This window comes from Salvelinus fontinalis, chromosome 26, assembly GCF_029448725.1.
Source record: "Salvelinus fontinalis isolate EN_2023a chromosome 26, ASM2944872v1, whole genome shotgun sequence".
NCBI classification, from domain to species: Eukaryota; Metazoa; Chordata; class Actinopteri; order Salmoniformes; family Salmonidae; genus Salvelinus; species Salvelinus fontinalis.
In genome coordinates, this window is record NC_074690.1 from 42,781,183 (window position 1) to 42,805,813 (window position 24,631).

General features: G+C 43.9%; 1 protein-coding gene across 4 annotated transcripts in view; it reads left to right on the forward strand.

The window, feature by feature from the left end:
• The window catches only part of LOC129824388 (zinc finger and BTB domain-containing protein 46-like), a 117,469-nt gene that overhangs the window by 76,475 nt on the left and 16,363 nt on the right, over nucleotides 1-24,631 (forward strand). For all 4 annotated transcript variants that reach the window (XR_008754747.1, XM_055883980.1, XM_055883981.1 and 1 more), the window contains exon 5: nucleotides 6,161-6,445. Coding sequence is in view for 3 of the 4 variants with exons in the window: in XM_055883980.1 (XP_055739955.1) it covers nucleotides 6,161-6,445 (285 nt within the window). In the remaining variant the exon portion in view is untranslated. The remainder of the gene's footprint in view (nucleotides 1-6,160; nucleotides 6,446-24,631) is intronic.

Below are 24,631 nucleotides of genomic sequence, written 5' to 3' on the forward strand. Positions count from 1 at the left end.
GAGATGTTGAAAGGAATAGTAGAAAGAGAAGCACTGTATCTACTGTCCATTAGTTGTAACTCTCCATGGAAGATACGGCATCGATCTCTCTCTCTTTCACACACACAGGATACACTGTACGATAAAGACACACACACTTCTTTTGTTTTGAATCCAAATCACCTACATATCACACGCTCACACACACGTATACATTCTCAAACAAAGATGCACACACGTTCACACACACACGCTCACACACCACACTCACACGCCTATTTGTGTCTTCTCTTAAAATTGTGTTTTATTTAGCATAAATGTGGAAGCCAAGGGTACCCGGCTACCATGGCAACCAAATTAAACTGAGAATCTCTTCAGAAAGCTGATATTTAAATGATTCTGACCCTTTATGGAAAGACAAATGAAACCGCTGCACCGTGTGTGCAGACTACTCTCCTTTGAAACAAAATGAGTCGGGAAACATATTAACAAAAGCGTGCCTGTTTCTACGTGTAAAACCACGAACAAAACATGGACATGTCAACATTGTGCAGATTGCGTACAATAATACAACCATATGACATATCATTCGGTACGTCAATACAATAATGTATCACGCAACATAGACGAAACGCATCTTTGAAACCAGCCGCAATATGTCCGTGTTTTCTCATCGCCCATTCCAATATGTTCCATCGCAGAGCATTCGAGATCAAATCAAATGAATTTGTATTCGTCACATGCGCCGAATACAACTGTATAGATAATTAGCGTTGAGACTACTTCTGATCTGTTAAGTGATCATATACAGTATGTCAGGACTAAGGATAATGTTTAAGTAACACATAAATATTACATCGTGGGATGATAGACTGACGGCATGAGGGTTATGTTATATTGAAGCATGTGGATATATAATCATGTCTAATGGTATGGACCTCATAATGAACAGATTGTCTTTGATTAAACCACGTATGATGCTGTTACTGTTCACATCCGATTGTGTAGATGGGATGGCGTTTTAAAACTACATTCTAATTGTTTTACAGTCCTAAGAGTATTACGGTGATCTAAAACATAGATACAAAATAAATAAACTCTAACTGTCAAAAATATTGCGCACTAATACCATACACAGACAATATGACATAGTGTAGCATGGCTTGGCTCATATACTGTTGGTGTTCATCTCTGAGGATAGACAGTATATTAGGAGGGTTGTGTTTGGCTGAAGTGTGATTACTCTAGGACTGGTCCTAGAAGTGTGGACATGATCCATCTGTAGCCCCGCCGGTAGAGAGGATGTTGGGTAAACAGGTCAAGGGTCATTCTCTTGTCCAATGAGCAGATGAGTGGAAGAAGATAGGGGTAAGAGGTCTCTCACTCCTCCTCCCTCTGTTCCCTCACCCACACACACCCACACACACACACACACACACACACACACACACACACACACACACACACACACACACACACACACACACACACACACACACACACACACACACACACACACACACACACACACACACACACACACACACACACACACACAGAGCACAAACTGCGGATCTATTTTATTGATTGACTCCTGTGCCTGCTTGACTGCCCAGTGGAGGAGGAGGGGCAGGGCTCTAATGAATACCTCCACCACGTGCCCCCTACGTCAAGCCCTACGCCCCCACCTTCATTAACTTTCTGTGTGTGTGTGTGTGTTCTCTGCCTGTGCCTCCTCTTCAATTGCCCCCCTTTCTTCATAACTAGCTTTTCCTCGAGCCTTTGACACTGGAAATACTTGTTTGTACTGCGCTTTCTCTCTTCCTTTTTCTCTCTATCTTGGTGTGAGGTGCCAGTGTGTAAATCACGCATAGCAAATCCATGAATCCATCCCTCAGTCGTTCAGTACGTACTGTATGTGTCAAATCAAATAATTGATTTAAAGACGAGGCAATCCAGGTAATTATTACAGATCACACGATCCCTCCCCACATACGGTACCCCTAGTATTCAGTAACTTTGCCAAGGTGTACTTGACAAAGAGGGGTCCGAGGATGTCTCCAGGACAGAAATAAAGGAAAACAGACTCATTCTTAACGTGAAGAAAAAAAACCACACAAAGAAAGAAGGACTGCGAACACACAACAGATATACGAAAAGGGACAGCGACGGTTGTGTTTCACGAGGAGATTAAAAACATATTAGGTCAGTAAAAGAATAACGACCACACTTTGTTCAAAGTGCTCTCACGTTCTCTTTCCAAGCCTGGTACCAACAGCCGTCCGTCGCAAATAAAAACCTACTACACAAAATAGTGGGGCTGACAAGCAAAATCAGTGGAGTTAATCTGAAGGACATGGACGCACCGTTCCTGGAGAGAGTGGTGAGGGCAGGAGCGACCATTTCCACCGACCTGACACACCCGCTCAACCAGGAGCACCTGCTCCTACCATCAGGCAGTCGATACAGGGTCCATCTTTACAAAACCGCCAGAACCCAGAAATCATTCTTCCCGACCAGTATAAGTCAATCGAATACATATCTGCTCAACCCCCCCCCCCCCCCCCCCCCTCGAACTGAATTCCAAACTGTATCCACATGTGCGGTCTGCTGTAGTTATTGCTGGTGATTTATGTATGTGTTAATGTATGTCTATCGCCCCCGCAATACTATGGCATTGGTTGAAGCTCAATGTTAAATTCCTACCATCATATTTTTTATACATTCAACCAGGCAAATCAGTTAAGAACAAATTCTTATTTACAATGACAGCCTACCCCGGCCAAACCCGGACAGTGGTGGGCCAATTGTGCGTCGCTCTACGAGACTCCCAATCACAGCCAGATGTGATACAGCCTGGATTCAGGGACTGTAGTGATGCCTCTTGAACTGAGATGGAGTTTATTAGACCGCTGCGCCACTCGGAAGCCCATATCGAAGCCAATATGACACCGACGTAGACGAAAATGTGCGAATAAACATGATTGCAGCTACACAAACACACCTCTCGTCATGAGCCACCCAGTCGTTACTGAGAACCACACACCAGATGGATTTACAACCGGGTCATTAGCAATTGAGTTTTCAGAGTTTTTCTGCACCCACCAATCTCAAATTCTAGACGTCCAATTAAACGAAACCATAGCGTCCATAAAGTGACCATTGGAAAATAAAAAAAAATGCAGATTAACATAATGTAGAAGTTCAACGGGTTTATTACATTTAGAATTTATCCCTCTCACAAGCTCATTTCTGTCCGTTAAGAAACAATAATGTGCTACCTTTTTGTAGCATTTCTGACAACGCTAACATCTTTTCAGCCGCATCTCAAAGTTCTAAAACCGTGACCAGCACCTCGGGCGCCGTGTTTACAGGAGGAGGAATGCTGCCTATGACCCCAAGAACACCATCCTCACCGTCAAACATGGAGGTGGAAACATTATGCTTTGGGGTTCTTTTTCTGCTAAGGGGACAGGACAACTTCACCGCATCAAAGGGACGATGGACGGGGCCATGTACCGTCAAATCTTGGGTGAGAACCTCCTTCCCTCAGCCAGGGCATTGAAATGGGTCGTGGATGGGTATTCCAGCATGACAATGACCCAAAACACACGGCCAAGGCAACAAAGGAGTGGCTCAAGAAGAAGCACATTAAGGTCCTGGAGTGGCCTAGCCAGTCTCCAGACCTTAATCCCATAGAAAATCTGTGGAGGGAGCTGAAGGTTCGAGTTGCCAAACATCAGCCTCGAAACCTTAATGACTTGGAGAAGATCTGAAAAGAGGAGTGGGACAAAATCCCTCCTGAGATGTGTGCAAACCTGATGGCCAACTACAAGAAACGTCAGATCTCTGTGATTGCCAGCAAGGGTTTTGCCACCAAGTACGAAGTCATGTTTTGCAGAGGGGTCAAATACTTATTTCCCTCATTAAAATGCAAATCAATTTCTAAAATTTTTTGTTGTTATTCTGTCTCTCACTGTTCAAATAAATCTACCATTAAAATTATAGACTGATCATTTCTTTGTCAGCGGGCAAACGTACAAAATCAGCATGGGATCAAATACTTTTTTCCCTCACTGTATCTAGTTAGCTACATTCTTCCATAAAGGATAGCGAGCTAGCTAAGTACAGTTCCTAGTCAACACCAAACTTTGGGAACCTTAGGGAAACTGTCACACCTCTAACTTATAATACATGCAATCGGCATCTAGCAACTATGGCATGATACAGTCAAATTGTCTCTATAGCTACACCTGTAGCCAGATGTGTTTCAGCACATACAGCTGCTAGCTAGCTTACATTTCCTCAACCAAGACCAACCTCACACAACTGTAGCTAATAAAACAAATTGTCTTGCAAAGAAACAGTTAGCTATGTTGAATTGAAACCAGGCCAATGCACATGAAAGTTAGCGCATTGGCTGTGTATTGCAGTAGGTGTACACATGCTAGCTAGCTACTTAGCTATATCAACACACAAGAAAGACTGTATGTTGATTGGGAGACAAGTTAGGATCGAGGGAAAGATGAACGGAGCAAAGTACAGAAGGTTTGAGTTCTAAGCAACCTGCAGTAGCTACTGTAGTAAGTCCAAGCTGTGTGCTAGAAAACCTTGGTAGAGATTCAGACCAATCTTCTCACTTAAAATTTGTTTTTTTTGTTTTTAATATATATTCACACACTATGAGGTTTGAATAATACTGTGAAATTGTGAAAGTTATGATAATTCAATTTTAGTGCGAGAGCTTTTTGAAAAAACGCCTGAAATTTAAGCTTGTTTGGCTGGGTGTTTTTGGTTTGTTAATTAATAGACCAATAACAAAGAGAGTTTGCCCTCTTGTCAGCCAATAACGGCTAGTTTTCATGTTACACATCCCTCCCATTAAGATCCTCCAATTAGGCCTGTCTCTCAGGCCACTCCCAGACAGTCCTAGCAAAATTCCTGCTTGAGAAATCATTTTGCTTCCTCGCTCTGACTTCCTCTCCTTCTTTCTCTCTCGTTGCCTACTCCTCTGTCTTCTCTTTCCCTCTCTCTCTCTCAATTGTTATCTTTATCAGTTGCTGTGAGAGTGAGTGTGTGTGTGTGTGTGTGTGTGTGTGTGTGTGTGTGCGCGTGCGCGTGCGTGTGCGCGTGCGCGTGCGTGTGTGTGTGTGCCAGCAGTGCTGTCAGTAGCTGTGTGTGACAGACATATAGATCTACAGAGGAGAGGCGTGTGTCTGCTGTTGACAGCTGTTCACAACACACTCTCTACGTTACTCTGTCACTGGGCTGCCACTGCAGTCTAAACAAGCCTTTAGTCTCTCTCTGTATCTCTCTCTCTCTCTCTTTCTCTTGTTTCTCTTGCCCTCCATCTCCCTCTCTCTGTGTCTCCCACGGAATCTCTCTCTTGTGTGCTCCATCTCTCTCCTTTGGTCTCTCTCTCTCTCTGTGTCTCTCTCTCTCTCTTTCTCTTGTTTCTCTTGTCCTCCATCTCCCTCTCTCTGTGTCTCCCACGGAATCTCTCTTGTGTGCTCCATCTCTCTCCTTTGGTCTCTCTCTCTCTCTGTGTCTCTCTCTCTCTCTTTCTCTTGTTTCTCTTGCCCTCCATCTCCCTCTCTCTGTGTCTCCCACGGAATCTCTCTCTTGTGTGCTCCATCTCTCTCCTTTGGTCTCTCTCTCTCTCTCTCTGTGTCTCTCTCTCTCTCTTTCTCTTGTTTCTCTTGCCCTCCATCTCCCTCTCTCTGTGTCTCCCGCGGAATCTCTCTCTTGTGTGCTCCATCTCTCTCCTTTGGTCTCTCTCTCTCTCTCTCTTTTTCTCTCTCTCTCTCTCTCTCTCTCTCTCTCTGATTTATTTGTGTTGTGTGCTATGTCAACAGCGTCCGGTCCTTGTTGTAGTTGGTAGAGTTAAAAGGAGACGTTTTTCATGGATGATCAAAAACAGTCAAGACAAAAATGTATGTTGTCAACAGCCAGGCAGCCCATCTGTCCCATTTTGTCATTTACACATGTGAAGTTTAGAAAGAAAGGAATACTGATCATCAGTAAAGTCTGTGGGTAACTGATTTTGTGTTTTTTTTTGTTGAAATATCTTACATTGTTTATATTGTCATGTGTGAAGAGTAATTTGGTGCATTTCAACATGACTAATATCAATCAAACTCATTCAACTAATTATTAATGATTCCTCTCTGTCTGTCTCCAGGTGCAGATGTGACGGAGCCCAACAGCTCAGACAGTCGCGGAGAACGTCTCGACTTCTTCCTCAAACAGGAAGAGTCTCTGGCAGCGAGCGAGGCCAACTTCCTGGGTGCCAGCGAATCAGATGAGGCCGGAGGTGGAACCGGGGGCAGGACTACCCCATTGGTAGCCAATCTGAGGGCAGCGTTGATGAGCAAAAACAGCCTGCTGTCGCTACGGGCTGAGATGCTGGGAGACGATAACCCTCTATTGTTTGAATACCTGCCCAAAGGAGGGCACTCCCTCTCACGTGAGTTACTGTTATGGTACATGACACTCTATAACTGCTGTTTCAGTGTCACACATTACCACTGATATAGAACCACCATTCTCTTCTTGGCTTTGGTGTGTATGCATGCTTGCGTGTGTGCTGTGTGTGTTCAGTATGTAACAGGTCTGTGTGATGGCGCGAGAGAGGATGACTCAGTTGTGACTCAGTGAGAGAACATTGTGCTGGGATGGCTCCCGGGTGTGTGAGAAAATGTTTCCTGGATTTCTTGTGTGTGGTTTCGAACAACAGGGTTTAGCCATGTTCATCTGTGGCTGAGTGAATGAGTGAACGATGTAATGTGGATGGGTCCGTGCAGGTGTGTGTGTATGAGGCTTTGAGGGTGGCCTTCCCCTACCCTCCATCTCGTTCTAAATATATCATGATGCTAGTCGTTGGTATGATAAAAGCTTTTAAATCATCAACTTACATTTCCCCCTCACTGCGCTTCTCTGTGACGTTATTTTGGACCAGTGGAATATATCTCCCAGTGCATATTTGTGCGTGCGTGCGCGTGCGTGCGCGTGTGTGCGTGCGTGTGTCTGTGTGTGTGTGTGTGTGTGTGCCTGTGTGTGTGTGTGTGTGTGTGTGTGTGTGTGTGTGTGTGTGTGTGTGTGTGTGTGTGTGTGTGTGTGTGTGTGTGTGTGTGTGTGTGTTTTATTTCTATTGGCTGGTAATTGTCTCCTTTGTGCTGAGTTGTTTCTGTCTTTGTTTGGGGGAGACAGAGAAAGGAGTCCAACTCTAAACCTCGTCATGCCCTTTTCACTACAATAGTACTGGAGACTGGTGCTCTAACACTTTGACTGAATGGACCCCCCCACACACACACACACTGTTTAGTGTGCCAGAGAAAGATGTCTCTCTCTGTTGGTTTGCTTTAAGTGGAGAGACTGAGGTCCTGTCACAGACTGACTCTTATCTGACAGGCTCTTACGGAAGGAAGAGGCCTCTATCACACACACACACACACACACACACACACACACACACACACACACACACACACACACACAAATCATTTAATGTAAGGGAAGTAATAGTTCAAAATAGTTCTACAAGCAAAGAATCCTCAATCCCAGTCATGTGGACCCTTAACATACCAGAATATCAATTTCTATCAGCTCTCTCTATTCTTCCCTTGTCATCAGTATTACCCACACACTAACACTCACAACCACACATACGCACAAACACACACATTCACACAGTAGTAGAAGAAGTACCAATTGTCATACCTTAGTCATAGTAACTGTAACTTAAAGCAGCAATCAGCAGTTAAAACAATAACAAAGAGTTCGGCCAGGTCTCTGACCTCCTCCCTATAGGCTGTCTAATCATTGTCGGTGATCAGGCCTACCACTTCAGGCCTACCAGATAGTGTGGTCTACAGCTTATCATGAGGTATTATACCTCAGGGGAGCAATACCTCGAGACTTCTTTAACCTGTCTAGGATCAGCGTGGCGCTAGCGGCACACCCCCCCCCCCCCACTGAAAAACCAGTGCCGCGAAATTCAAAAAAAATATTTTTTTAAAATATTTAACTTTCACACATTAAAGTCCAATACAGCTAATGAAAGACACAGATCTTATGAATCCAGTCAACATTTCCGATTTTTAAAATGTTTTACAGGGAAGACACAATATGTAAAGATGTACATCTATTACCTAAAAACACATTAGCATAATCCACCATCTTTTATTTGTCCACCAACACCAGTAGCCATCACCAATTCGGCTAAACTAAGATATTTATAGCCCCTAACCAACAAAAAAACTCATTAGATGACAGTCTGATAACATATTTATGGTATGGGATAGGTTTTGTTAGAAAAAAGTGCATATTTCAGGTATATGGCATAGTTTACAATTGCACCCACCATCACAAATGGACTAGAATAATTACAATGAGCAACGTGTTTACCTAACTACTAATCATCAAACATTTCGTAAAAATACACAGCATACACGAATCGAAAGACACAGATCCTGTGAATACAGACAATATTTCAGATTTTCTAAGTGTCTTACAGCGAAAACACAATAAATCGTTATATTAGCTTAGCACATAGCAATTAGCAGCCCAGCATTGATTCTAGCCAAAGTGAGCGATAAAAGTCAACATCGCCAAAAGATATTAATTTTTTCACTAACCTTCTCAGAATTCTTCCGATGACACTCCTGTAACATCACATTACAACATGCATATACAGTTTGATCGAAAATGTTTATATTTAGCCACCAAAATCATGGTTAGACAATGTGAAATGTAGACAAGCTGGTAAAGAAAACGTCCTTGCGCCACTTAGACAGTGATCTACTCTTATACATAAATACTCATAAACGTGACTAAAAAATATAGGGTGGACAGGGATTGATAGACAATTTAATTCTTAATACAATTGCGTTATTACATTTTTTAATTTATCCTTACTTTTCAATACAGTTTGCGCCAAGCGAAGCTACGTCAAAAAACATGGCGTCCTAAGCCACTAAAATGTTTCGACAGAAACACGATTTATCATAATAAAAATGTCCTACCTTGAGCTGTTCTTCCATCAGTATCTTGGGCAAAGGATCCTTTCTTGGGAGAAATCGTCTTTTGGTGGAAAGCTGTCCTCTTGCCATGTGGAAATGTCAACTACGTTCGGGATGAACTGAAAAGCGTGCCCAACTTTTCACATCGTTGCAAAAATAAATGTCCCAAAATCGCACTAAACGGATATAAATTGCTATAAAACGCTTTAAATTAACTACTTTGTGATGTTTGTAACTCCTATAACGAGTGAAAAGATGACCGGAGAAATATAACAGGCTAAACTAACGCTTGGAACAGGAGAGGGTCGGTGTCTTCCACGCGCGTTACGCAGCAAGAAAAGACTTGCTAGCTAAAGGTTTTTTTCATTTGTAGGGCCTGTGAACGAGCAATCGAGCCCGTTGGAATCGTCATCACGTAAAGGCATCCAGGGGAAGACGTAAGAAGTGTCCGTATAGTCATAGCAACGACAGTGCCCGTTTAAATGACTTCAGAAAAGTGGCCAACGTTTCTCAAATCTGACTCCATGTCAGGGAAATTGCTGTAGAATGGGCTCTGTTCCACTTAGAGACAAAATTTCAACTCCTATAGAAACTATAGACTGTTTTCTATCCAATAATAATAATAATATGCATATTGTACGATCAAGGATTTTGTGGGAAGCCGTTTAAAAAATTAGCCACATTAGCATAAATAGTCTAAACAGCGCCCCCATCCCCAACAGGTTAAAATTAAACATTGCGCACCAACAGTTATTGACAAATAGACACACGCCCCTCGTTTTACCAGACGTAGCTGCTCTGTCCTGCCGATGCACGGAGAAGCCAGCCGGCTCTAAATGATCCGTGTCGTCGTTCAGACACATCTCGGTGAAACATAAGATATTACAGTATTTAATGTCCCGTTGGTAGGATAGTCTTAATCGTAGATCGTCCAGTTTGTTTTCCAATGATTGCATGTTGGCCAATAATACGGAGGGAAGTGGTGGTTTACCTACTCATCTGCAAGTTCTTACAAGGCGCCCCGACCCCTCCTCACCCTTTTCCTCCGTCTTTTTTTCACGCTGATGACAGGAATTTGGGCCTTGTCTTGACAAAGCAGTATATCCTGTCTAGGATCAGCGTGGCGCTAGCGGCACCCCCCCCCCCCCCACTGAAAAACCAGTGCCGCGAAATTCAAAAAAAATATATTTTTTAAAATATTTAACTTTCACACATTAAAGTCCAATACAGCTAATGAAAGACACAGATCTTATGAATCCAGTCAACATTTCCGATTTTTAAAATGTTTTACAGGGAAGACACAATATGTAAAGATGTACATCTATTACCTAAAAACACATTAGCATAATCCACCATCTTTTATTTGTCCACCAACACCAGTAGCCATCACCAATTCGGCTAAACTAAGATATTTATAGCCCCTAACCAACAAAAAAACTCATTAGATGACAGTCTGATAACATATTTATGGTATGGGATAGGTTTTGTTAGAAAAAAGTGCATATTTCAGGTATATGGCATAGTTTACAATTGCACCCACCATCACAAATGGACTAGAATAATTACAATGAGCAACGTGTTTACCTAACTACTAATCATCAAACATTTCGTAAAAATACACAGCATACACGAATCGAAAGACACAGATCCTGTGAATACAGACAATATTTCAGATTTTCTAAGTGTCTTACAGCGAAAACACAATAAATCGTTATATTAGCTTAGCACATAGCAATTAGCAGCCCAGCATTGATTCTAGCCAAAGTGAGCGATAAAAGTCAACATCGCCAAAAGATATTAATTTTTTCACTAACCTTCTCAGAATTCTTCCGATGACACTCCTGTAACATCACATTACAACATGCATATACAGTTTGATCGAAAATGTTTATATTTAGCCACCAAAATCATGGTTAGACAATGTGAAATGTAGACAAGCTGGTAAAGAAAACGTCCTTGCGCCACTTAGACAGTGATCTACTCTTATACATAAATACTCATAAACGTGACTAAAAAATATAGGGTGGACAGGGATTGATAGACAATTTAATTCTTAATACAATTGCGTTATTACATTTTTTAATTTATCCTTACTTTTCAATACAGTTTGCGCCAAGCGAAGCTACGTCAAAAAACATGGCGTCCTAAGCCACTAAAATGTTTCGACAGAAACACGATTTATCATAATAAAAATGTCCTACCTTGAGCTGTTCTTCCATCAGTATCTTGGGCAAAGGATCCTTTCTTGGGAGAAATCGTCTTTTGGTGGAAAGCTGTCCTCTTGCCATGTGGAAATGTCAACTACGTTCGGGATGAACTGAAAAGCGTGCCCAACTTTTCACATCGTTGCAAAAATAAATGTCCCAAAATCGCACTAAACGGATATAAATTGCTATAAAACGCTTTAAATTAACTACTTTGTGATGTTTGTAACTCCTATAACGAGTGAAAAGATGACCGGAGAAATATAACAGGCTAAACTAACGCTTGGAACAGGAGAGGGTCGGTGTCTTCCACGCGCGTTACGCAGCAAGAAAAGACTTGCTAGCTAAAGGTTTTTTTCATTTGTAGGGCCTGTGAACGAGCAATCGAGCCCGTTGGAATCGTCATCACGTAAAGGCATCCAGGGGAAGACGTAAGAAGTGTCCGTATAGTCATAGCAACGACAGAGCCCTTTTAAATGACTTCAGAAAAGTGGCCAACGTTTCTCAAATCTGACTCCATGTCAGGGAAATTGCTGTAGAATGGGCTCTGTTCCACTTAGAGACAAAATTTCAACTCCTATAGAAACTATAGACTGTTTTCTATCCAATAATAATAATAATATGCATATTGTACGATCAAGGATTTTGTGGGAAGCCGTTTAAAAAATTAGCCACATTAGCATAAATAGTCTAAACAGCGCCCCCATCCCCAACAGGATATCCTTCACGTCAGACTCATTAAAGAAAAAATCTCTGTCCTGTTCGAGGTGAGTAATCGCTGTTCTGATGTCCAGAAGCTCTTTTCGGTCATAAGAGACGGTAGCAGCAACATTATGAACAAAATAATTTACAAACAACACAAAAAAAACGAACAAAATAGCACGGTTGGTTAGGAGCATGTAGAACATCAGCCATTCCCTCCGGCGCCATTACTTGCCGAGTGCAGTTGACTGCAGTTTGGCGTCGTAACCGACTTCAGTGGGCAAATGCTCACCTTCGATGGCCAATGGCACGTTGGAGAAGTGTGCTCTTCACGGATGAATCCCGGTTACAACTGTTCCCGGGCAGATGGCCGACAGCGTGCATAGCGTCGTGTGGGGGAGCGTTGTTGGGAACAGAGTGCCCAATGGTGGTGGTGGGGTTATGGTATGGACAGGCATAAGCTACGGACAATGAACACAATTCTATTTTATCGGTGGTAATTTGAATGCACAGAAATACCGTGATGAGATCCTGAGGCCCATTGTCGTGCCATTAATCCGCCGCCAACACCTCATGTTTCAGCATGATAATACACGGCCCCATGTCGCAAGGATCTGTACACAATTCCTAGGAGCTGAAAATGTCCCAGTTCTTCCATCGATGTGTACCACAGCATGTTCCAGTTCCCGGCAATATCCAGCAACTTCGCACAGCCATTGAAAAGGAGCGGGACAACATTCCACATGGCCACAATCAACAGCCTGATCTACTCTATGCAAAGGACATGTGTCGGGCTGCATGAGGCAAATGGTGGTCACACCAGATACTGACTGGTGTTCTGATCCACACCCCTACCTTTTTTTAAGGTATCTGTGACCAACAGTTGGATATCTCTATTCCCGGTCATGTGAAATCCATAGATTAGGACCTAATGAATTTATTTCAATTGACTGATTTCCTTATATGAACTGTAACTGTAATCTTTGAAATTGTTGCATGTTGTGTTAATATTTTTGTTCAGTGTACATCTTTTTTGGAATGTAGTGGAGTAAAAGTAAAGAATGTCCAAAATATAAATAGGTAAGTACAGATACCTAAAAGAATGACTTATGTAGTATTTCAAAGTATTTTTACTTAGTTACTTTACACCACCGTACACACATTAACAAACACAGACACAGACATGCACGTGCACTCGTGCACACACCAGGCCCCTCTAATGCTACAAGCCACTTCCAGGAAACCTTTCGAAACCCTTCCAGCTAACCTTTTGTGATGTACTGTATGGAGGGGGAAATGGTGGATGTTTTCCGGGAATTTTCCGGGAATATTTAGACAGAGTTTGTTATGAAATGCAAGTACTATCAGAATGTATTTACAACGACTTTGATTTGATTTGAAATGTATTTTCAAACACTAATAATTAACTCTTAGAAGATGCACCCAATAAAGACAGTTCAAGGGGACCCCAAACAACACATTTCTGGAAAGAAATTACATTTTATTATTTCAGTTTTTTTATGTATTTGAAAGAAGTATTTGAAAACACTTTCAAATACCATTGGTAGAGTATTTGGTAAGCATTCCAATTCTTTGACAATACTCAAATACAGTTGAAGTCGGAAGTTTACATACTCTTAGGTTGGAGTCATTAAAACTAATTTTCAACCCCTCCACAAATTTCTTGTTAACAAACTATAGTTTTGGCAAGTCGGTTAGTACATCTACTTCGTGCATGACACAAGTAATTTTTCCATCAATTGTTTACAGACAGATTATTTCACTTATAATTGTAACGGTTGACGCTCTCCTCATCCTCGGATGAGGTGAGGAGAGAGGGATCTGAAGACCAAAACGCAGCTTGTGGGAAATAAGCCATCTTTATTATAACAACGATAAAGATGGCAACACGAAACGAAACAAAAACTTTCCAAACTACAAAACAACAAAACGACGTTGACGAGACCTGAACATAAACTTACATAACTAAACATAAACTTACGTACAGGAAACAGACGACATCGAAACGAAAACGAAACAAACAAACGCTACAGTCCCATGTGGTACGAACATAACATACGGACACAGGAGACAATCACCCACAAACAAACAGTGAGAATGCCCTACCTAAATATGACTCTTGATTAGAGGAAAACGCAAACCACCTGCCTCTAATCAAGAGCCATACCAGGCAAACCAAAACCAACATAGAAACAGATAACATAGACTGCCCACCCAAAACTAACGCCCTGACCAAAACACATAAAAACAACATGAAACAGGTCAGGACTGTTACAGTACCCCCCCCTCAAGGTGCGAACGCCGGGCGCACCAGCACAAAGTCCAGGGGAGGGTCCGGGTGGGCAGTTGACCACGGTGGTGGTTCCGGCTCAGGACGCTGTCCCCACACCACCATAGTCACTCCCCTCTTCTGTCTACCCCTTCCACTGACCACCCTAAAACTACTTTCCCCTAAATAAACAGCCAGCTCCGGGACAAGAGGCAGCACCGGGACAAGGGGTAGCACCGGGACAAGGGGCAGCACCGGAACAAGGGGCAGCACCAGGATAAGGACCAGCACCTGAATAAGGGGCAGCACCGGGACAAGGGGCAGCACCGGGACAAGGGGCAGCACCGGGACAAGGGGCAACACCGGGACAAGGGGCAGATCCCGGCTGAAGGACTCTGGCAGGTCCTGTTTGGACGGCTCTGGCAGATCCTGGCTGGACGGCTCTGGCAGGTCCATGCAGGCTGACGGCTCTCGACACTCATGGCAGACTGACGGCTCTCTACGCTCATGGCAGGCTGACGGCTCTCGACGCTCATGGCAGGCTGACGGCTCTCGACGCTCATGGCAGGCTGACGGCTCTCGACGCTCATGGCAGGCTGACGGCTCTCGACGCTCATGGCAGGCTGACGGCTCTGGCTGCTCATGGCTCTCTGACGGCTCTGGCTGCTCATGGCTCTCTGACGGCTCTGGCTGCTCATGGCTCTCTGACAGCTCTGGCTGCTCATGGCTCTCTGACGGCTCTGGCTGCTCATGGCTCTCTGACGGCTCTGGCTGCTCATGGCTCTCTGACGGCTCTGGCTGCTCATGGCTCTCTGACGGCTCTGGCTGCTCATGGCTCGCTGGCGGCTCTGGCAGATCCTGTCTGGTTGGCGGCTCTGGCAGATCCTGTCTGGTTGGCGGCTCTGGCAGATCCTGTCTGGTTGGCGGCTCTGGCAGATCCTGTCTGGTTGGCGGCTCTGGCAGATCCTGTCTGGCGGGCGGCTCTAGCGGCTCCTGTCTGGCTGACGGCTCTAGCGGCTCCTGTCTGGCGGATGGCTCTGTAGGCTCATGGCAGACGGGCGGCTTTGCAGGCTCATGGCAGACGGGCGGCTTTGTAGGCTCCTGGCAGACGGATGACTCAGATGGCGCTGGGGAGACGGATGGCTCAGATGGCGCTGGGGAGACGGATGGCTCAGATGGCGCTGGGGAGACGGATGGCTCAGATGGCGCTGGGGAGACGGATGGCTCAGATGGCGCTGGGGAGACGGATGGCTCAGATGGCGCTGGTGAGACGGATGGCTCTGGCCGGATACGGCGCACTGTAGACCTGGTGCGTGGTGCCGGAACTGGAGGCACCGTGCTAATGATAAGCACCTTCCTACTAGTGCGGGGAGCAGGGACAGGGCACACTGTATTCTCAAAGCCTACTCTATCCCTGATGCGTGGTACCGGCACTGGTGACGCCGGGCTGAGGACAAGCACATCAGGATTAGTAGGGGGAGAAGATACAGTTTGTACAGGGCTCTGGAGACGCACTAGTAGCTTAGTGCGTGGGGCCGGAACTGGAGGCACCGGGCTAGATACACGCACTACAGGGAGAGTGCGTGGAGGAGGAACAGGGCTCAGGATACGCACTGGTAGCCTAGTGCGTAGTGTATACACTGTAGGTACTAGGCTGGGGCGGGGAGGTGGTGCCGGAAATACCGGACCGTGGAGACGTACTGGCACTCTTGAGCATTGAGCTTGCCCAACCTTACCTGGTTGAATGCTCCCGGTTGCCCGACCAGTGCGGGGAGGTGGAATAACCCGCACCGGCCTATGTAGGCGAACCGGGGAAACCATGCGTAAGGCAGGTGCCATGTATGCCGGCCCGAGGAGATGCACTGGAGACCAGACGCGTTGAGCCGGCCTCATGACACCTGGCTCAATACCCAATCTAGCCCTCCCAGTGCGGGGAGGTGGAATAACCCGCACTGGGCTATGCACTCGTACAGGAGACACCGTGCGCTCTACTGCGTAACACGGCGCCTGCCCGTACTCCCGCTCTCCACGGTAAGCCTGGGAAGTGGGCGCAGGTCTCCTACCTGCCCTTGGCCCACTATCTCCTAGCCCCCCCCCAAGAAATTTTTGGGAATTACTTACGGGCTTTTTTGGCTTCCGTGCCAGACGCGTTCCCTCATAGCTCCGGTTCCTCTCTCCGGTAGCCTCCGCTCTCCTCAGTGCCTCCAGCTGTTCCCATGGGAGGCGATCTCTACCAGCTAGGATCTCCTCCCATGTGTAGACACCCTTTCCATCCAAAACATCGTCCCATGTCCATTGCTCCTTTCTCTCCTGTCCCTTACTCCGTTTAGTTTCCCTTTGCCGCTTGGTCTTAGCGTGGTGGGTGATTCTGTAACGGTTGACGCTCTCCTCATCCTCGGATGAGGTGAGGAGAGAGGGATCTGAAGACCAAAACGCAGCTTGTGGGAAATAAGCCATCTTTATTATAACAACGATAAAGATGGCAACACGAAACGAAACAAAAACTTTCCAAACTACAAAACAACAAAACGACGTTGACGAGACCTGAACATAAACTTACATAACTAAACATAAACTTACGTACAGGAAACAGACGACATCGAAACGAAAACGAAACAAACAAACGCTACAGTCCCATGTGGTACGAACATAACATACGGACACAGGAGACAATCACCCACAAACAAACAGTGAGAATGCCCTACCTAAATATGACTCTTGATTAGAGGAAAACGCAAACCACCTGCCTCTAATCAAGAGCCATACCAGGCAAACCAAAACCAACATAGAAACAGATAACATAGACTGCCCACCCAAAACTAACGCCCTGACCAAAACACATAAAAACAACATGAAACAGGTCAGGACTGTTACAATAATTCACTGTATCACAATTCCAGTGGGTCAGAAGTTTACATACACTAAGTTAACTGTGCCTTTAAACAGCTTGGAAAATTCCAGAAAATGATGTCATGGCTTTTAGAAGCTTCTGATAGGCTAATTGACATAGTTTGAGTCAATTGAAGGTGTACCTGTGGATGTATTTCAAGGCCTACTGTCAAACCCAGTGCCTCTTTGCTTGACATCATGGGAAAATCAACAGAATCAATCAGACAATACCTCAGAAAAACAATTGTAGACCTCAACAAGTCTGGTTCATCCTTGGGAGCAATTTACAAACGCCTGAAGGTTACCACATTCATCTGTACAAACAATAGTATGCAAGTATAAACACCATGGGACCACGCAGCCGTCATACCGCTCAGGAAGGAGACGCGTTCTGTCTCCTAGAGATGAACGTACTTTGGTGCGAAAAGTGCAAATCAATCCCAGAACAACAGCAAAGGAACTTGTGAAGATGCTGGAGGAAACAGGTACAAAATTATCTATATCCACAGTAAAACGAGTCCTATATCGACATAACCTGAAAGGCTGCTCAGCAAGGAAGAAGCCACTGCTCCAAAACCGCCATAAAAAAGCCAGACTACGGTTTGCAACTGCACATGGGGACAAAGATTGTACTTTCATATATATATATATTTATATTTCATTTCCCGAAACACTGCCCCCAAAAACACACACACAATGTTGTTATACATTGCACCTGGATCTCTTTGGAAGTGTTCTCTTGATACATCTATATGTGTGAGTGATTTGTTCATTCAAGGATCCAACAATACATGCCCAATGTCTTATTCAGTTGTCAGATACACTCTTGTATACTGTTTATGTGGTGGTGGTCAGGGTGGGTGACTCTGCCCATCCTTTATTTTCCTGACTAGACCAACCTTCGCTCCAGCCAGGGACGTCACTAGGCCTATTTTAGGGGGGCTTAATTCACTAGCCGCCAATAATTAAATCAATATATTTATTTTTCCTTCAACCGGGGGGGGGGGGGGGCTGCTGCTGCAGAGCCTGCTGCACGTGTTAGTGACAGGTCAACTTGTGGCTAACATTTTGGTTAACGTTAGCTACTGCTGTGGCTTGAGACTGCTAGCTAACAGTAAAACTAACAGGGAAAGGCTCTGACAGGACGGATTAATGCAGATAGGCTACGATGTGAATTTGTGGTAAGTTAGAACAAAGAGAGAGAGAGAGAATATTCACTACTATATAATCAAAACTTTGTTAACTTAAGGATAGGTGGGACGCTAGTGCCCCCAACTCGACAACATCAGGAAAAGGCTCTGACAGGATTGCAGAACGCGAATTTCAAATGACAGAAATTGTAATATTAAACATTCATGAAAATACAAGTGTCATACATAACTTCTTGTTAATCCAACCCCTTTGTCAGATTTAAAAAAGGCTTTACGGCGAAAGAATATCATGCAATTCTCTGAGGACAGCGGCCTACATACAAAAGCATTAAAAACATTTTCCAAACGTCACAATAGTCAGAAATAGTGATACAATAAATCACTTACCTTTGAAGATCTTCCTTTGTTTGCAATCCCAAGGGTCCCAGCTACACAACAAATGGTTGTTTTGTTCGATAAAGTCCTTCTTCATATCCCCAAAAAATCAGTTTAGTTGGCGCGTTTGATTCAGTAATCCACTCGTTCCACTAGTTCAAAATGCATACAAAGGAATCCCAAAAGTTACCAATAAACTTCGTCCAAACAAGTCAAACAACATTTCGAATCAATCCTCAGGTACCCTAATATGTAAATAAACAATACAATTTAAGACAGAATATAGTATGTTTAATACCGGAAATAAATAATGAGGTGCGTGCCCTCATCCACGCGTGCCACAAGACTACAGTCAAAATGAGAGCCACCTTGAAAAACGACTAATTCATTTTTCAAAAAACAAGCCTGAAACCCTTTCTAAAGACTGTTGACATCTAGTGGAAACCACAGGAACTGCAATCTGGGAGGATTTCCTTTGAATTTCCCATAGACAAGCATTTCAGTGACCTCAAAAAAAAGAAATTCCGGATGGATTCTCCTCGGGTTTTTGCCTGCCATATCAGTTCTGATATACACATAGACATTATGTTAACAGTTTTAGAAACTTCAGAGTGTTTCCTTTCCAATACTACCAATTATATGCATATCCTAGCTTCTGGACCTGAGTAACAAGCAGTTTACTTTGGGCACGTCAGTCATCCGAACTTCCGAATACTGCCCCCTAGCCTTAAGAAGATTTTACTAATCAATAGGTTTTTATGTGAGGCAGTCTGTAAGATACAGTGTAGCAGACGTTGCGAGCTAGCTAACGGTAACGTTAACGGTGTCTTTTAAATTCAACATTAGTTATGATGATATGTAGTTAACCTCTCTGGGATATGTGGGACGCTTGCATGTCAGATTTCAAAAAGGCTTTTCGGCGAAAGCATAAGATGCTATTATCTGATGATAGCACAACAGTAAACAAAGAGAGTGTAGCATATTTCAACCCTGCAGGTGCAACACAAAACGCAGAAATAAAATATAAATCATGCCTTACCTTTGACAAGCTTTTTTTGTTGGCTCTCCAATATGTCCCATAAACATCACAAATGGTCCTTTTGTTCGATTAATTCCGTCCATATATATCCAAATTGTCCATTTATTTGGCGCGTTTGATCCAGAAACAAACAGCTTCCAATTTGCGCAACGTCACTACAAAATATCTAAAAAATTACCTCTAAACTTTGCCAAAACATTTCAAAGTACTTTTGTAAAACAACTTTAGGTATTTTTAAACGTTAATAATCGATCAAATTGAAGACGGGTCCATCTGTTTTCTACCTGTGCTACATAAGTTCTGTTATACTCACAGACATGATTCAAACAGTTTTAGAAACTTCAGAGTGTTCTCTATCCAACTCTACTAATAATATGCATATCTTATATTCTGGGGATGAGTAGACGGAAGTTGAAATTGGGCACGCTATTTATCCAAAAGTGAAAATGCTGCCCCCTATCCTAGAGAAGTTAGCATTGTATTTAATGTAGTCTTGCTATCTGTGCAAGGCTATAAATGAGACAGATTACGTAACATCATGTACATATCATTTCATACTCAATTGCTTTCATTCAGTAGGCCATTGCAAAACAATTATCAGTAGGTCATGTGTAGAAAAGGTGACATAGTGTTGATCACAGTGGCATTGTATTATCCTCAATTTCTCAACTGTAGGCTAGCTAACGACTAACGTTTCACCAGTTCAAACAAAGGAATTAAAACGTAAACTGATTAAATCACCTTTTAAGTCTTCAGTTATTGTAAATACGAGTTTAATAAGAATGCATGTCAAAACACAGCAGACAGGAATGAGGGGGAGAATCTGGAGGCTGACAGGGCTGAGGGAGCATGTCTAATGAAGGTTGGTGATAAAAAAAGCAAGTAGATGTTTAAGCTGTCAGTTAAATTTGTACAGCATGTGACAGCATGTCTTACTTTTGTTAGGCATAAATAAATGATGTTCATGATATCTTCAAGGGTCATGCAGACAGAGAGGCTTCTGTGCAAGGCAGAGCTCAACATGTGAGCTGTATAAGTGAGAGAGAGCAAGCATGCCCAGAGAAAGAGAGACAAGAAACAGATCCAGACAGGGAGGGACAACAAACAGATCCAGAGAGAGAGGGACAACAAACAGATCCAGAGAGAGAGGGACAACTAACAGATCCAGAGAGAGAGGGACAACAAACAGATCCAGAGAGAGAGGAACAACAAACAGATCCAGAGAGAGAGAGGGACAACAAACAGATCCAGAGAGAGAGGGACAACAAACAGATCCAGAGAGAGAGGGACAACAAACAGATCCAGAGAGAGAGGGACAACAAACAGATCCAGAGAGAGAGGGACAACAAACAGATCCAGAGAGAGAGGGACAACAAACAGATCCAGAGAGAGAGGGACAACAAACAGATCCAGAGAGAGAGGGACAACAAACAGATCCAGAGAGAGAGGGACAACAAACAGATCCAGAGAGAGAGAGGGACAACAAACAGATCCAGAGAGAGAGAGGGACAACAAACAGATCCAGAGAGAGAGGGACAACAAACAGATCCAGAGAGAGAGGGACAACAAACAGATCCAGAGAGAGAGAGAGGGACAACAAACAGATCCAGAGAGGGAGGGGCAACAAACAGATCCAGAGAGAGGGAGGGGCAACAAACAGATCCAGAGAGAGGGAGGGACAACAAACAGATCCAGAGAGGGAGGGACAACAAACAGATCCAGAGAGAGAGGGACAACAAACAGATCCAGAGAGAGAGAGACAACAAACAGATCCAGAGATACAGGGACAACAAACAGATCCAGAGAGAGAGAGACAACAAACAGATCCAGAGAGAGAGGGACAACAAACAGATCCAGAGAGAGAGGAACAACAAACAGATCCAGAGATACAGGGACAACAAACAGATCCAGAGAGAGAGAGACAACAAACAGATCCAGAGAGAGAGGGACAACAAACAGATCCAGAGAGAGAGAGACAACAAACAGATCCAGAGAGAGAGGGACAACAAACAGATCCAGAGAGAGAGGGACAACAAACAGATCCAGAGAGAGAGGGACAACAAACAGATCCAGAGAGAGAGGGACAACAAACAGATCCATTGATAGAATGTAATCAAGCCGCTGCAGCAACTCCTTCCAGACATGTGAACGATTTTCGTGACAAAGACACTGGTTCCAGACAAGTGAAGCTGAATTGTTACCCACACAAAAGTTTGGTACACAAAAAAGGGCATTTCAGCACTGCTGGTTTGAAAAATACAATTAGGTAGAGTACTCTGTGCACAAAAACGTAGCTTTCTGCTTTCCATGTAGAGTTTTTGTCAAAAACATTCAATTTGATTCTTTTGTCAGTAATAGCTGCAATAATTGGATAAATCTTTGTTTATCCTCGGTAAACATGAGATGGCACAAACACACAGAGACAGTGTTGTGGCATGGCAAAGCTACCAGGCAACTAGCAGTCATGGGAACATTGCTCAGATTTGAACATCTGCCCATGCTAGTGATATTGCAGAGAGATGGGAGTATCTGAGGAGAATTGTTGCGGCCACTAAGAAGACAGCGACTCTCTTTCCGTTCCAATGATGAATCTAGTGAAAGCACAAATAGAGGGAACTTTCTAGAATGTATGGAGCTTTTGAAGAAGTTTGACCCTTTCCTGCAAAAGGTGCAATACTCCATCAAATGCAACGTATCTCTATCCAGAATCTCAGAATGACGTGATCGAAGGCTGTGCTCAAGAGCTTACGGACACCATCGTCTCTGAGATGTCAAAGTCTGGAATGTATGTCATTATGGCGGATGAGGCCAGGGATGGGCAGTCTGAACAGTTGGCTCTGTGTGTTAGGTATGTGACAGAGGGGACAGTTAAGGAGCGTTTACTAGCACCAGCAGAAATCAAGTCTTTTGATTTGCCCAATCGATAGCAAATGAGTTGCAACAGCAGCTCCAAATGAGAGGGGTAGCAGGCCTAAAGTGGGTTGCACAGACCTATGATGGTGCAGCTGTCATGAGAGGATCCAAAGGAGGTGTGCAGCACAGTTCAGAGTGCTGCATTTGGAGGCTTTTTATGTACATTGCTTTGCTCATGAGCTTCATTTGGTGTTGTGTCGTACTTGCAGGGCTATTTCGGAGGCCGCTGAGTTTTTCAGTTCCTTGGAGAATGTGTATTCGTTTTTCAGTACATCCCTAGTTAACCGCCACAAGTTCAAAGAAGCTCAGTCCAAACCTTGGAATAGCGCCAGCTGCGGTCCATAAATGCAGTCCTGGACACTTTAACTGCTACTTTTGATTGTCTACCTGCCGTTGGATTCCCCATGGCTGTTGGTCTGAGAGCAAAGCTTCATCAGTTCTCCGCCGTGTATTTGCTACTGATGTTTCAGTCCCTTCTTTCTATAACTGAGGGATTACATAAATTCCTCCAGAAAGAGACTGTAGACCTGGCAGAAGCTTGTTTCAGTATATGCGACACACTGGTAGGAAAACGCACAGATGCATTTACCACAGAACTTTATGACAGAACCGAAGCACTCTGTGAGATTCACAATATTCCAGGAGGCAGATGCAGCAAGAAAGCGCAAACAAAGGAAAAACGGGAGATTTTGTTGGTGGAGACCTCCTTGGGGTTTAGGCACAGAACTGTCATGTTCCCAACCAATGAAAACAGAGTTGTTGTTCACCCTGCTTGGACAGGATGGTTTGTGAGCTTGACCAGCGATTCTCGACTGTAGATGCAGGTCTGCTCAAAAGGCATACAGGCATGCAGCCCCAACTCCAAAAAACGTCCTAGATACATCATGCTAAACTGAGTTTGCCAAGCACTACGGTATTGACGTTAGAACAGAAGAGATGTTGGTGGCCAGAAACGTTCTTGCCCGGAAAACAGAGGCTGGACGTCCTCCCAAAGATATGTTTGCTGTGCATATCCTCCTGGCTGATCATATGTTTTCTTCATTCAGGTTGCCCTCACAATTCCCGTGAGCAGCTGCTCCTGTGAAAGGTCCCTTAGTGCACTGGGCCGGCTGCACTCCTGGTTGAGGTAGACAACGGGTCAGAAAAGGCTTGCTAGTCTTGCAGCCACGTCCATTGAGGGTGAAGTGCTTGGGCCACTAAGCCACAATAGTGTTATTAAAAATAGGAGGTGCACTTTGATGCGTCCACCCACAAAATAAGCGTCATAAAGAGGAGAAACAGGAAGAGAAGTTATGTAATATAGTTTGTCATATTTGTTTGGGAATCTTACTTGTTTTTATCAGATTTTATGACAAATTATTTTTCATTTTTTTAAATCGTATTTAGCTCATTAGTTGGATTTAGTTTTGCCCCATTGTGGATGATACTGTTTAAGATGTTCCATGTGTCTGAATTATTGGGTTAATTTTGAGCAACAAATTTAAATGTATATATTTTTTCTAATGGTATAATATGACATGCATGTCTTCACATCGATCTCTCTCTCTCTCTCTCTCTCTCTCTCTCTCTCTCTCTCTCGCTCTCTCTCTCGCTCTCTCTCTCGCTCTCTCTCTCTCGCTCTCTCACTCTCGCTCTCTCTCTCTCTCTCAAAATAACATCCAAAAAGTATTTTGGCTAGATAGTACAGCCATTTTTGTGCCTTTGGTTGGTGTTGGATGGATGGGGACAGAGTGGACTTTATTTTCTTTATTTGGACAGAATGTAAGTCATATTAGATCAGTGTCTAACACAAACTATGAGACCGGTATACTTTTAGCCAATCTTGACCAAAAATAACCTGATTTTGATTGATTTTACACCCGTTGTTACTCTAAAAATACATGATGAAAATACGTTTTGGGGGCTTTAAAACAAGTCCTGGGGGAGTATGCCCAGACCCCCCTTTTAGAGGCTTAGCCCCCCCTATCCATGAAACTCTAGTGACGTCCCTGGCTCCAGCTCTCCCTAAAATGGATGCTCTCATAGACAGCTGATTGAAATCAGTATTTTATACTGAACAAAAGATCATA